At 45.6% G+C, this 14,434-nt stretch overlaps 1 protein-coding gene across 1 annotated transcript in view; it reads left to right on the top strand.

The window, feature by feature from the left end:
- The window catches only part of ECRG4 (ECRG4 augurin precursor), a 32,868-nt gene extending 20,711 nt beyond the window's left edge, over window positions 1-12,157 (top strand). Inside the window, exons 2-5 of the mRNA XM_054162984.1 lie at window positions 5,736-5,835; window positions 6,529-6,576; window positions 8,773-8,930; window positions 11,634-12,157. Of these exons, the coding sequence (XP_054018959.1) occupies window positions 5,736-5,835; window positions 6,529-6,576; window positions 8,773-8,930; window positions 11,634-11,795 (468 nt within the window). The 3' untranslated portion in view covers window positions 11,796-12,157. The remainder of the gene's footprint in view (window positions 1-5,735; window positions 5,836-6,528; window positions 6,577-8,772; window positions 8,931-11,633) is intronic.
- The last annotated feature ends 2,277 nt before the right edge of the window (window positions 12,158-14,434 follow it).

A 14,434-nucleotide genomic window follows, 5' to 3' on the forward strand; every position in this document is an offset into this window, starting at 1 on the left:
GAGCCTTTCTACCCTCTAACTGACTAACATCTATTCCCAACTTGGTGTCATCTGCAAACTTGCTGATGACTGACTCAACCCCCTCATCCATATCATCAATGAAGATGTTAAAGAGGATGGGGCCCAGCACTGATCCCTGGGGGACGTCACTGGTGACTGGCCGCCAGCTGCATGTGGCACCATTCACCCCCAATGTGAGAAACGAACTCACTGCTGAAATTTATAACCAGTTTATTATACAATAAAGGCAACACAGCGCTGGGCACGGAGCGAGTTTGCTAGAGGCACACCCTAACAACACGAGTTGAACTTATATAGACGGCAAACATACATATTCATATATTAAAACGTACATATTCATATATTCCCCAGCACGCTCCCACCCCTCTCCACCAGGACTGAGACAAAACCTGCACTTTTAACCTGGCCAGTCTTTAGACCTGCTGGCGCCTCACCTTTCTCTCCCAGTGCCCCACACAATACAGACCATCACCAACCAATCAGCCCAACGACCGAACCCCACGGTCCCTGCGAAAGCCAAATATTAAAGGCAACACAATATCTCGCAGCAATAATATGTAGGAAGATAGGTGCTAAAATCAAACTGCAAAATGTTAGATGTTAAAGATTTTGCATTTACTTGTCTTTGTGGAGTTTTCGGGCTGTTTTGCTGGGTGGGTGGGGGGGTGTTGTTGGGTCTGGGATTGTGTTTTTTCTTAAAGAGCATGTATGCTTTCTAGATGTGAATGGTAAACTAAGGGAGTGAAAACAAGTCGAAAACAGCTCACAAATTCAGAAAAAAACTGTTTTGAAGCAAAAGAGTAGTCCCAGGAGACAGCAGTGAAAGAAAGAATGATTCAGATGAACTCAGTCTGTGGTAAAAAGACACACTGAGATGTACTACAGAGAGTCTCCATCTACCTTCCTGCTAGATCTGACTTGCAGACTGGCTATATATACTTCCAGGTTTATCCTAAAAATATACTGAGGGCAGTGGAATAGAAAAAGGATGAGGAGTTTGCAAGGAAATATTTTTTATCCCTCTGCCCTCTGTAGAAAGGTAGTGGCCATGATCAAATAGCATTGCTGAGCTAATCTTCTCACTGTGCTTATCACAAGAGCAATAAGGTTCACTAATTCTGTAGTGAGGGCAGCAAAGTACTGTCAGTTAATGAAGGGAGGAGGATGGACAGACCAAAAGACACCATTTCTTATCTAACAGGGTCAGCCAGAAGTTGCAAAAAAAATATCAGCAGTAGCCAAGCACGGAGGAAAAGGTGGAAGAATAAAAAAGACTATTTGAAGCTATTTTCTATGGAGAATATAAATTTAAAGTATTTATTAATGCTGTCGACCAAACTAATGATGTGACCACCTGAGAAGCAATGGACAAAGCATGTCCCAAACTATGTTTTAAGTCCAATGAGACTCACAGCCAGCAAAAAATACTTTTTCCCTAAACTAAAGATGCTTGTCCTGGGACTTGGGACAGGACCTGTCAATACTTGGGAGGACTCTGAAGCAGTGGAAGAACTAGTATGTAACTCAAAACATATGGGAAAGAAATGTTCTTTCTTCTGTTTGGAAGGAAAATATGACTCCTGCAGTTTTCTTGGAACAGTCTGCAGAAAACAGTCTGGAGTGCCTCTGTCCTAAGGCTAACGACCAGGCCAGTGTGGATGGGAGATTCTGTAAAAACCTTATTAACAGAAAATACTCTTGTTCTGCGTGTTGGGAACACTGCTCAAGGCTGCAATGTTCTTGACCAAATGGGCCTTTTTAGTAGATCATTCAAATCTTCATGGTGCTGCTTTGCAAAAGATCAAGTGTCATCTCCTGCAATCCCTGGCCTATTTCCAACCTATCTGCCTACCGAGTTAGTAAACTTATGCCAGGTCTTAGTATTTTATCATAAGCACCGTTGTATTTGGTGATTTTTCCTTAAAAAAACCAGGGAGTTTTGTGATTGCATAAGCATTTAATCTACACTCTAGTGAAAAAAACATTATTGTGTTGAAATGCTTGAAAACATGAAGCTTAATAATGGACGAAGAAAAGAAACCAAGATCAATCTTTAAACACAATTCTTTGTGCTTTGTATTTCTGAATATCCTTGAGTGGACATTACTGATGCTATCATCTCTTACATTTTAATGAACACAATGCAGTTCTCCCAGCAGCTACTGTGATGAGATGAAGGCAAATCATACAATAATAATACTAATAAAAAAATCCAACACCTAAAAATGTAGTGATGCTTTGAGGCAGTGATATTTTTTCCCTGTGTTAAGACCAACTGCACATGCCCATGACGCTTCAGGTAAATGTAGAAGCCGCTGGCTTTAAAACCACTAAGCATAAACTCAGAGACTACACAGATGAAACAGGGCTCTCTGAGCGGTTGCCAAACATGCACTGAATTGCAGAACTGTTTGAAACATCACACAAAATCTTATCTGCTTACCCTAAAAAACGTACATTAGGTCCGGTAGACTCCAGAGAGAACACTGGCTGGCAGTAGGTCCAGCAACTGAGATTTCTCCAGCTCCAGCAAGCCCCTTGCATGGCTTATACCCATTGTGTTTCTCAAGGTCAGGCACAGAGTGGCTTTCTGTTGGATTGCTCCCAAATTTCTGCCTCAACATGCAGGATTGCAAGACCATAGCCCAGCCCCATGCTGGGGAAACAGTGAAATCTGCCAGCTCCATCCTGCTACCCTGCTGTGGGCTTTCCTCCAATTAGCAGTCCCCATTACTGTGAGGGGCTTGATGAAGTTTTACAGGCATCATGAAAGAGGCCCTGCTGACTGCTCCTCATCCCAAAGCTGTCTGGAGAACAGTCCTGCTGATGGCAGTAATTAACATCTTTCAACAAAGTCTCCACACCAAAAGCCTACCATTGTCACCAGTGGTGATGAAAGACATTTAAGCCAATGACATCATTAACAGCAAACCTACTTCCCTAGACCCCTTGGGGATCCTGTGCATCCATGCTGGCAGAGAGCTCCCAGCACTACTGTGCTAACAGAGGTAAACCAAGCCCTAAGACAAGCCTTAAATTCCTCCATGTTAAGGAAGGGATGTTTTAAAGAGGGTGATGTCACTGCTGATGGAGAGATCCCAGGAAGATACAGCAGTATCTGAGTCCTGCACACAGTAGCTGTGGTTTTAAGTGGCAAACAGCAGAAAGGGGTACTGCAGGCATGTCGATAACCACAGATAATCACTTGAAGATAAATACTACTACTAATAATGCAGTAGTCACAAGCTCAGCAAAAAACTGTCTTACTACTATGCCAGGGCAACACTGCCTTAATCCTTACAACAACCCGGAACAGAAATAAAGATTGCTACTAAAAATTGCCAGTGACCTTTCTCCACTGCCTCTGAAAAGAAGTGGTGTTATATTTTTACACAACTTTTTTACTTTATGTCAAAAACCTCTTTCCCCTGAACTAAGAATGTGACTTTTTTGGGAAGATACTGCTCTCACTTTAACCACGAGTATTATATTCTTTTGTCATCACTTCCTCTACCACTAGAACAATGATTTTCTGCACTAACCTTGCACTTGAGTCTGTTCTTTGGGTTTCACCAGACAGCACTTTATCTCAGCAGTTTCTTCAGTCATGGGGATAAATTTGGTATCTGGAAGAGGTTTCTTTGTAATCCCTTGGCCAAGAAGCACCAGGTACCTGAAGTTCTGCAGAGCCCCAGTTCCCATGCAAGTCTCATTACACACCAACCAGCTGAACAAAACACCATTTGCCATTACCAATGTAGCCATAGATCATAAATATTCATGAGTTACACTCCGATTTTATAATTATCTACATTATGGCTGTTTCATGTAGCCTTACATATGTGCTCTTCAGTTCTGTCCCTTCTAGCTACATTCTGCAACTGGCTATCCAAAAATCTTGGATGGTTTCAGTAAAGAGGTTGGCAACATTAAGCTGATGGAAGAATGCATTGATTCAGAAGGAGTCAGTGTGCTTGCTCCAGCACATGGTGCTGTCTGCTGAGGCCTGAAACACGGGGCTACAGGGAAAAACACTCAAAATCAGTGACAAAAAGGACAAACTAATTTCAGTTCTCAGCTGCATGGGAGTGGAGCTGGGGCACTAACCTCCTGTGGGAGTGCTTAAATCACAGGAGTATGGAAGGTGCTGCTCTCTTCTGCACTGCCCTCTTGAATCTGTGGCTCCTGCAGAAACCAAAGGGTGCTTTGGTTGGAGGGACCACATCACTATTTCAAGATGTTGCCACTGCTGCTTCAACTGGGATGAGCTGAGAGGCCTGAGTGTTTGCTTGAGGGTGCTGGGGGACAAGAGAGGGGCAAAGTGAAGGGCTTTAATTGCAGCTCTAAGTACTTATTTTCACAAGGGGAAAGATGCATGGGACAATAAGGAGTGGTCTCCTGAAGGAACATTCAGGCTGGGGAATCACTGATGACCCGTCTGTGCAGGTGCTCCTTCTGCATTTCATGGTAAGTGATGAAGCCAGGCACAGAGGCTTCCCCACTACCCTGCAAAATTAGCTGTGCCAAAAATAGCACTGACAGCTCCACATCTGATCTCAGGGATCTGCCACCACTGCATGGCTCCCTCACCATACACAGTATGGTGAAGTATTCAGTAGACATATTTATATACAACTACAATATATACAGCATATACAGAGTGTGTGTGTGCATACATTCATCTGCAATCTGGAAAGAATCCATGGATCAGGGAGCTGAGGCACAGTGCTTGCCAGATTTTGCACAAGTAGGTTACAGAGAGCCCGTCTCTCCCTTGCCTCCCCCCAGATCCCTCACTGTGCCCTGGAACAGCTTCAGCTAGAGGCCGAGTGCCCATAATGGTCTCCTGAGTGTTGTGGGTCTGCTGCAAGGGAAGAGAGAGGTTTGTGTCCAAGGATGGACAAGGATTTCGCTAGACTTCTTTTGAGGTGTTTCTGGCATTTGCAGAGGAAAGAGCTGAGAGAAGCTGAATTCACTGAGGGAAGCTTAAGTCTGAATTAGGAGAAGGTGGGAAATTTTAGAGGTGATTACAGTTCCGATCCTGATGAATAAGGACTTTTAATTTGTGAGTTTGGCTTTTGGTCCCTGAGTTCTTAGTGTATGCTTAACCTGCCTGATACAGAAAAAGAAATTCAAATTTTTCTTTTTTAAAGCTGACCAGTTGAAATGCTTTGCAGTATTCTGAGGACTTGGAAGGAGAGAGAAAAAAACCCTGAACTAATTCACCTTTGGTTGATTCTGATTTGTTTTGCCAGCAAGGCAAGGTCTTGATTTCCATCTGCTGTTACAGGCAACTGATGAACTGCCTTTACAGCAGTGAAAAGTTAAAGGACGTGCTGCAGCTACTATTTTTCTTAATCCCCCAGCACCATTTGCTGAAACGTCTTCAGGAGTTGTATTGGGTTATGTGTAACTACCCCAAAAAAAAAGAAAAATCGCTGCTGGACACTGGTGAAATGTTCCACGCCGAGGAAAAGGCTTGATGCCTTGTCCGTCCGAAACGCATCTGACGCACAGGGCACAAGCTCAGGGCAGAAGCCCACCAGGCTGCCCTCGTCCCTCTCCTCTGGGCGCCTCCCCGCCCCTCCCCGTCGCGTCGCGTCAGGCCGGGCCGAGCCGGCCGGGCCGGGGCGCGGCGTGGGGCGGGCGGGCGCGCCCCTACCCTGCGCTCCGTCTCCGTCTCATCTCCATCTTCTCCATCTCCTCCCGCCCAGGTGGGTCGCCGCGCCGCCATGCCGCCGCCGTGTCTCCACGGGGTCCTGCCCGCAGCTGCCCTCCTCCTCTTCCTCCTCCCGCTGCTCTGCGCGGCCCCCGGTGAGTGAGAGCCCGCGTCCGGGGTGGGGGAACCTAACCGGTGCCGCAGGTGCCGTTTTGGGGAGCCCGGCAAAGACCTCCCCTGGCACCACCAGTAGGCGAAGTCTTTTCATCGCTCCAGAACTTGTGCGAGTTGAGCATCTATTTAAAAATGCTTATTTTGAGCTAAACAAAGCATTTTGGAGCAGCCAAGCATTTGCAGGGCTCCTGTTACACGGCTCAGCCGCAGACTAAAGCCTTGGATCTCTTTTGGGAAGAGGCTTCAGTAGGACAACAGCTTTGATGTGCTTTGGGACAAGCTGCGAGGCAAAATTTTGCAGCTGCTGGTTGTTAGTGTAACCCCTTGCTCAGTGACCAGAGTTTTTCAGGTTATTGTGCCACCCTGGCCGCCAGGTCATGATACCAGCACCAACTGTGGTCTTCTGCTTAAAATTATAACAATTTAACTGGTGAGAGTGGCCAGTTTAAGGGCTCCTTTGCCAAAAAGAGATGGGGAGAGGAGGCTGGAGCATCAGAAGCTTCCCTGCATATGTTGTGCTCAGGCATGCAAGAGGGAGAAACTTGCTGCAGAGTTTTGCCTGTTGGGCTGGAGCTACGACAAAAACACTTCCAGTATTTTTGGAGAAATGATCTTTATTTGTTGTGTTTGTTTCCTTCTTCATACTTGTATGTGTTTTATTTTTACTTGACTAGATGTTTCAAGGGGACATAAGCTTAAACTGTTGCTTCAGAAACGTGAAGGTAAGTAAAGAGACAGCAAAATGCTTTCTCTTATTTTTTCCCTTGAGTAAGTTGCTGACGATCAAAGGTGCCCACATGTTGTCACTCTGTCTCCAGCTCACAGAGGGCAGGCAGAGGTGCACTGTACAAGCACTCAGTTCAAAGCTGGTTGCACACAGCTGTTCTTGCTACATACCATAGCAAGACTGTGCCTCCTTGTCCCTTTTGTACTGGCCAGGCTGGAGGCTCTGCTGATCGTGGCCCCCTCCCCTAGTGACAACCAGGGCTCCCAGTCACAAGCAGTATGCAGCTACCTTGTCCAGCATATGCATGGTGGATATGGTGCTTAGCTGGTTAACTCTGGGAAGTCACAAGACTTTCCAAGGAATTGTAAGATGTGGCAGTACTGCTGGCTCAGGTGCAGAGAAGAAAATGTGCAAACGGAGCTTGCTTGCAATACCTTGACTTGGTCCCTTTGTCTTCTTGGCCCCACACATACTTCCTTCTTGGAAGACTGCTGTCTCTAAGGGCGACTGGGCCAAAGCCCAGTGGGCAGATGTACCGAATGGTTCACTGGCTGAGAGAAGGGAGTGGAAACAGAGCTGGTTGGGGATAAACAGCTTTGCAACAGATAAGGGGAAGGTTTGGTTGCCTCTCCTCAGCCTGCTCTGTGACTGAAGCAAAAGAATTTATAACCCGCTAAGGGGGCACTTCCACTTCTGCAGCAAGCCTGCCTTAAATGCTCACTGGATTTTTCTTCTGGCATAACCCACCAGGTCTTGACAGCCCTAAAACATGTGTCCCATCTATGGCTGTTTTCCATGCACATGGTTTCCCTCCCTCCCTCACTCCTCTGCAATGCTTGCATGCAGATAGGCATGACCACTTGCAATAGCAAGCCTCCCTGCATCACACCATCAGTCCACTTGTTTGTTCAGGTCCCCTGGTGAGAAGAACACCTAAAGGGAGACTTATGCAGCACGCAGACAACATGGCCTAGATGAGGAAGAGCTGCAAAGCCTTGAACTGATTGATGGAGGGTATTATGCGTTTGCTTAATTCCAGTATAACTCCCCTTTTCCAGTTGTGCACTAAAGCAAGCACACCAGTACACAGTACAGGTCCCTGGCTGGCAGTGCCCTTTGTTCAAGGCTCATTCACATGACATTTGTTCAGCTGTCTCACTTTCCTGCAGTAACACTCTGATCAAGCACACAGTGAGTTATGTTTCCAGCTCATCACTACAGGGCACCCTCCTGCTTCCCACTCTTCCTGCTACAACTCATCTATTGCTTTTACCTCTTGCATCTCCTTTCTGATGCAGGCTTTTTCCTCCCTCTGTGAGTCTAAACAGCTTCTGCTTCAAGAGTTTTCACATCTCCACCTGATTTCCCTTTTTGTCTTGACCCCCAACATCCTCCAAGAATGCCTATCCACATCAGTATTCCTGGTCTATCCCTTGTTGCAACGAACCCTCTGAAGTAAAGACATTCCTTACATGTGCTTCTTGTTTCGTGGGAAGACCAAATATCATACCACATTTCATAATTTCCAAGCATGGCAGGGAGCTAGACAGGCCTCATATCCGTACCTTTTAGAGATACATAAATCCCCCTAGCAGCCACAGCAAACTGTCAGCTTCCAAGGCATGGGGACAGCCAGATGGCATGTTTGAGGCTGGCAGGTTGAGAGCATTTCCACGCATCCAGCAAGCAGTATGCCGTGAAAGGCTGCTGGGCTTTTACTTTCAGGCATACTGGGCATTTAGTAGCATCCATGATTTAAAAGCTGCATTTTTACACAACAGATTAAAGAAACCTTATCTTTTTATGTGTGCCTGGTAAGTCAGCAGTGTTTTTCCAGCTTTTGAGCGTCACTTCTCATCTTTATTTCAATTTCTGATACAGCTACAGCAGGCCAGTCTCCTCTTTTCCCCTCAACACACTGGGTTTGTTTATTTAAATTTCTCACTTAGCTTCTGTTCTTGAGCTTGAGCAGCTTTTAAAAAGTCTGGGAGAATGAGGGTAGCTGAGAAGCCCTGTCTCATCAACGACTCCTGGGTTTATTGCCCTACTGCTGCTACATGCATCGTACTGCCAAATGAGAAGCATTTTCTTACTTGCTGCAAGCAGTACACTTCAGGCTGACTAATAATTCCCTGGCATGCCTTCATTTTTTTCATTTTTTTTGGGGGGGGCGGTGGTGGATTAATTTCAGCCCCTGCTGCCACAAAGCCTGAGGTGTTAGTGAAAGAAACAGCAGCCAAGGAGTTCCTAAGCAGCCTGAGACGCCAGAGACGCCAGCTGTGGGATAGGAGCCAGCCCGACGTACAGCAGTGGTACCAGCAGTTCCTGTACCTGGGGTTTGATGAGGCGGTGAGTGGAAATCTTTCAGAGTGAACAGCTGTGAGCCTGGACACAGCCACGGGGGCAGCCAGGGAGAAACTGCCTGGTGTCCCTTCACAGACACTGCCATTTATATGTTTTTCAAATGTGGCACAGAAATGGAAGCGCTGTTATTTGTTAGAGTTATGTGTTAGTAGAGAAAGATGACATTAAAATCTTGTGTGGAGCTCTTGCCCGCTACCAAACTCAAGTTTAATAATGGATGTACAAATGAAGTTTGTCCTGAAAAATGGGCAGCCAGACCCAAAGCAATCAATTGTATTCCAGGAAATTAATTTGGCAGCCTCAGCCCAATCAATTTCCTTTTGAATGTGCTGAGAAATCAGCACCAAACTGGTCATGACTGGAACTGCACTAACTTTTGTCATGTACCTAATGCATGGGTGTGCCTCTGCACTGTGGGCAGCTCCCAAACTTTGTGAGCACTGGCAGCTGTGTCTTGAGTCCAACAGGATGGCATTTAACAATGATTTAACAGATTCTGCACTTTGGTCACAACAAGTCCTTGCAGTGCTACAGGTTGGGGTTGGAGTGGCTGGAGAGCAGCCACACAGAAAGGGACCTGGGGGTACTGGTTGATAGTAGGCTGAACATGAGCCAGCAGTGTGCCCAGGTGGCCAAGAGGGCCAATGGCATCCTGGCCTGCATCAGAAGTAGTGTGGCCAGCAGGAGCAGGGAAGTCATTGTGCCCCTGTACTCAGCACTGGCTAGGCCTCACCTTGAGTCCTATGTCCAGTTCTGGGCTTCTCAATTCAAGAAAGACACTGAGTTGCTCAAACATGTCCAGAGAAGGGCAACAAGGCTTGTGAGAGGTTTTGAGCACAAGCTCTATGATGAGAGGCTGAGGGAGCTGGGGTTGTTTAGCCTGGAGGAGGCTCAGGGAAGACCTTGTTGCTGTCTAGAACTACCTGAAGGGAGGTTGCAGCCAGGAAGGGGTTGGTCTCTTCTCCCAGGCAACCAGCACCAGAACAAGAGAACACAGTCTCAAGCTGAGCCATGGGAAGCTTAGGCTCGAGGTGAGGAGAAAGTTCTTCACAGAAAGAGTAATTGGCCAGTGAAATGTGCTGCCCAGGGAGGTGGTGGAGTCACCGTCCTTGGAGATGTTCAAAAAAGGATTAGATGTGGCACTTGAAACCATGGTTTAGTTGTCAGGAGGTGTTAGGCAACAGGTAATAGGTTGTACTTTATGATCTCTGAGGTCTTTTCCAACCTGGTTGATTCTATGATTCTATAAAAATAATTTGGTAGTGTGCAGTCAACCTCCCTTCCAAAGAGAGAGAAAGACATTTTTTTCTTTAAAAAGACCTGATTTCTAAAAATGCTGATGTGGAATCAGGAGTACCCAGCTCTACACAAGGCTCTACTAAAGAGATACTGTAATAGAGAAAAAAAATGTGCATTTACTTGTGGTCCCACATGCAGAATAATTTCTACCTTAATAAGAGGTAAAAATAGTCATAGATGTTGAGTTCTTGGCTTGTGTCAGCTGCATGAATACATTTAATGAGATCGCGCTGGCACAGGCAATCTGGAGTACATTTTGGACCTTCGTGTTATGTGGATTGCTTAGAAGATGAATGCACTCATTTTCAAAGCTGGAACCATTAGGAAAATAAGCCTTTGCTTGGACTGAAAAATGAAGGATACATTTTTTTGTTGCTCCTGGACATTATGCACATAAAAAAGACTTTCTAACAGCATGGCTATATCCCTTTCCCTCCCCCCCCAGTAGCAATAGGAAAAATGTGGTTTTATGCATCAGAAACTGAAGGCTGGGGGCAAATACGAGTAGGTAGCAAGGAAAAAAACTTAAGATAAGATGAATTCTTCTCCAAGTTCCTGTATGCATTTCAAAAACTGAAATGAGGCCTGTTGTAGGATACAATGAATTCAGTTAGGAGGTTTTCTTGAGTATTAAAACACAGTTTTAACAATGAAATAGCTGTTTGTTCCAGCAAAAGACTTAGGCCATACTTATTCATTGTGTATTTTGCAAGACTCTTTCTTTTCAAATCTCAGCCAAAAATATTTCCAAAGACTCATTCAGATGGAAAGGTTTTTGCCTTGGCAAGTATTTGATATCCTTGCACACGGTTTTTCCCTCTGCTGGTATGAGCAGAATTGAACTGCTTATTGCATTTCCATAGCTAGAAGGCTGTGCTGTACCTTCACTTTTATCCATGCAAAATGAGAGTGAAAGGTCACAGGCATAAAGCAAAAGCCTGGTGCACCACTTTGCAGTCAGGGACATCTTGACTAAAGGCACAAGGCAACAGAGAATCAAACCTTTCAATTTTTAAGTATGAAACATGGAAATGTTGTCATAGTTCACTGCTGAAGAGGTAACAGGAACATTAAACATGCTTAGCACATGTCTCAGTTGCAGGAGCTCTGAGTGTAAGCACTTCACAGTGGGCAGAGGGTGTGGGGGTGCCTCCCAGATGTAGGTGGGCAGAGGGTGTGGGGGTGCCTCCCAGATGTAGGTGGGCAGAGGGTGTGGGGGTGCCTCCCAGATGTAGGTGGGCAGAATGATTCCTGCACTTGGGACCCTGAAAATCCCACAGAGAACGTTGGCGCAAGTCACAGCCCCCCTTAGCTCTAAACATTTCATTTTGACAAATACATAAAAGATCTGAATTTCTGACAGAGACATTTCCTGGTTTTTTTTGGCAGAAATTTGAAGATGACATGTCCTACTGGACAAACTTGGGGCGTGCTCGGAATGAATACTATGGTGGATACTATCAACACCATTATGATGAAGATTCACCAATTGGGCCACAAAATCCGCACACCTTCAGGCACGGGGCAGGTGTCAATTACGATGATTACTAATGCCATTTATCCTACTACAGCTAGTGCCTGCAGGGCTGCGTTGGGCAAGGCTGAGCCCTCCCTCCCTCAGAATGGCCCTGCTTCCCTTACAGTCGCGTAAAACAGCAAGAGTAAAGGAAATGCCAAACTTCAAAGGAAGCAACACGACCTTTTTTTTAATCATCATTACTTAGTAGTACACTGTATAGAAAGTGTTGTAGGAATAAAGTTTTTTGAGAAAATAAGCAGGTTGCCATTATTTAGTAGTCTGTGACAGCAAGTTTCATTCCAAGTGTATTCCTACAGATTCCTTTTCAAAGGGCTTTTTCATTTGCTTTCCTACAATCAGTTGCAAAATTACATTGTATCATTTAGCTTGGCATATACAATATCTAATGTGAGCCAATACATTTCAGATGTGCCTGCTTATTCCAATTTGTGTCAGCAAGTAAATCCCATTATTCTTGGGGGAAAACAACCCAAAAACATTCCTCTCAACTGAACTGCTGTCTTGCTGCCTCCTCTGGTTTTTTCCATACCTACTTCATAGAGCCCTCCAAACTTGTGTGACGTGGCCCTTCTACAGTTCCTCTTGAAGTAAGGACTCAGATGTTCACTAAAGCTAAGTTCAGTGCAGAGGAGCTGTTGCAGTTTGAGCTGGGTGCCCCCTGATGTGTTCACTTCCTGTGTCCAGGAGTCCAGCCCAGAGGGGTGGACACAGGAAATTGTGTGTATTTCCTACCATGATTCTTTGCACCACTATAAGATCCAGTGCGGGGTCTAGCACTTTTTCTTCCTCCTCCGTCAGCTGGTAACTGGGGGTCTCCCTTCAAACCCACCACATTTTGCACCTACCTGCAAAGCCTGTGAAAAGAAAGACCTCTCCAGGGAAAGAGATGCAGGAACTCATCTTCAGAATTGCTGAGATGCAGAGAATCTAACCTAAAAGAGGTTAGAAGCCAAGTGCCAGGTCCCACATTTGAGCCACAACATCCCCATGAAACCCTACAGACTTGGGGAAAAGTGGTTGGAAAGGTACCCAGTGGAAAAGGACCTGGGGATGTTGGCTGACAGCTGGCTGAATATGAGCCAGCAGTGTGCCTGGGTGGCCAAGATGGCCAACAGAAGGGTGGCTTGTATCAAGAAATAGAATGGTCAGCCTATGGTGTGGCTCAGTTGGTAGCACATAAGACCCTTAATGGGAAGGTCATGAGTTCAAGCTTGCAGTGGGCACTAGTGTCTTCCCTACTCTAGTCATGAGGTTTGTGGTGACAGGTTGGACTCGATGATCTTTGAGGTCTCTTCCAACCTTAGTGATACTGAATACAGAACTAGGGGAGTGATTGTCCCCTTGTACTTGGTACTGCATGAGGCCACACTTCAAATACTGCAGTAAGTACAGTACAAGGAATACACTGAGGTGCTGGATTGTGTCCAAAGAAGGGCAATGAAGCTGGCTTCTCCATGACTTCTAGAGCTGAAGAATCAGGATAAAGACAGATGAAATGTGTGCTGCAAACTACAGCAGTCAGACAGCATGGGTGCTTTAAGCTGTCTGCCATGCAGAGCTTAAAAGAAATTTCCAAAGCATGGATCATAGCAACACCATTCTTTACATTGCTTTCTTAACTCTTGAGTACAATTCCTACTTCAAGCCCTCATTGCATGAGGGACTAGTATCCGGGAGAGGCAGCCCAGCACTATGCTACTCGCTGCAGGAATGCTTCCAAGGAGACAGCTTTTTGTTGGGGAAGCCAAATTGGACAAACATGTTAGTCACTTCTCCTCTGCACGCACGGATACACACTAGCCTAACGTGCTCCAAAACCTCAGCGTTCCCCTAGTTTTTGGAGTGCTTGCTTTCAACAGAATCCTTGCCAGTTTCATCAGTTTCAAGGGGTGTATTTCCTTGGTAGAAGAGTCGTTATTACACATACGGAAAACTCATAATGAGTCAAACACACCCTCTTTTGCACAGCTGGAAAACACCTATTCCTGGAAGAATACTTCCATTTTGTGTCCTATCAAAAAAGCACAGCACCAGTATGGCAACACTTGAACCATGCTGATAATTTCCATCATTTCCCAGAATTTACAACAAGTAGGAATTTAGATCTGCCAAATAAGGAACACTAAAAAAACCCCACCAAAACTCCTGTACATAAGTACCATCCCTCTCCAGGCCGTCCCTGCAGGCTGACTCCAGCAGCTTTCTGTGCCTTGCAAGCTCACAATGAACACTGCAATCTCTGTCTTCTAGATTCTCCAACGATCTTTTCCATTATTTTTGAGTAACAGATCTTTGTGATGTATTTACCTCATCTACCTGGGGATGTCCCTGCCTACTGCAGCAGAGCTGGACTAGATGACCTTTGGAGGTCCCTTCCAACCCAGTGTGTTCTATGATTCTGATATGTTGCATGCTAGTTTCCAACCACATATTGAGGCCTAGCTAGACCAGAGTTAATTTCCTTCATAGCAACACGTGTGATGCCATGTTTCAGATCTCTGACTAAACCAGTGTTGATAACATACCAACATTTTTGCTGTTGTTGAACAGTGCTTGCACAGCATTGAGGCTGTGTTTCAGGTTGTCTCCCAACAAGTAGGTTAGGGATGAGTGAGAGGCTGGCAGGGGACACAGGTGAGACAGCTGACCC

The sequence above is a fragment of the Dryobates pubescens genome, chromosome 7, assembly GCF_014839835.1.
Source record: "Dryobates pubescens isolate bDryPub1 chromosome 7, bDryPub1.pri, whole genome shotgun sequence".
Taxonomy (NCBI): Eukaryota; Metazoa; Chordata; class Aves; order Piciformes; family Picidae; genus Dryobates; species Dryobates pubescens.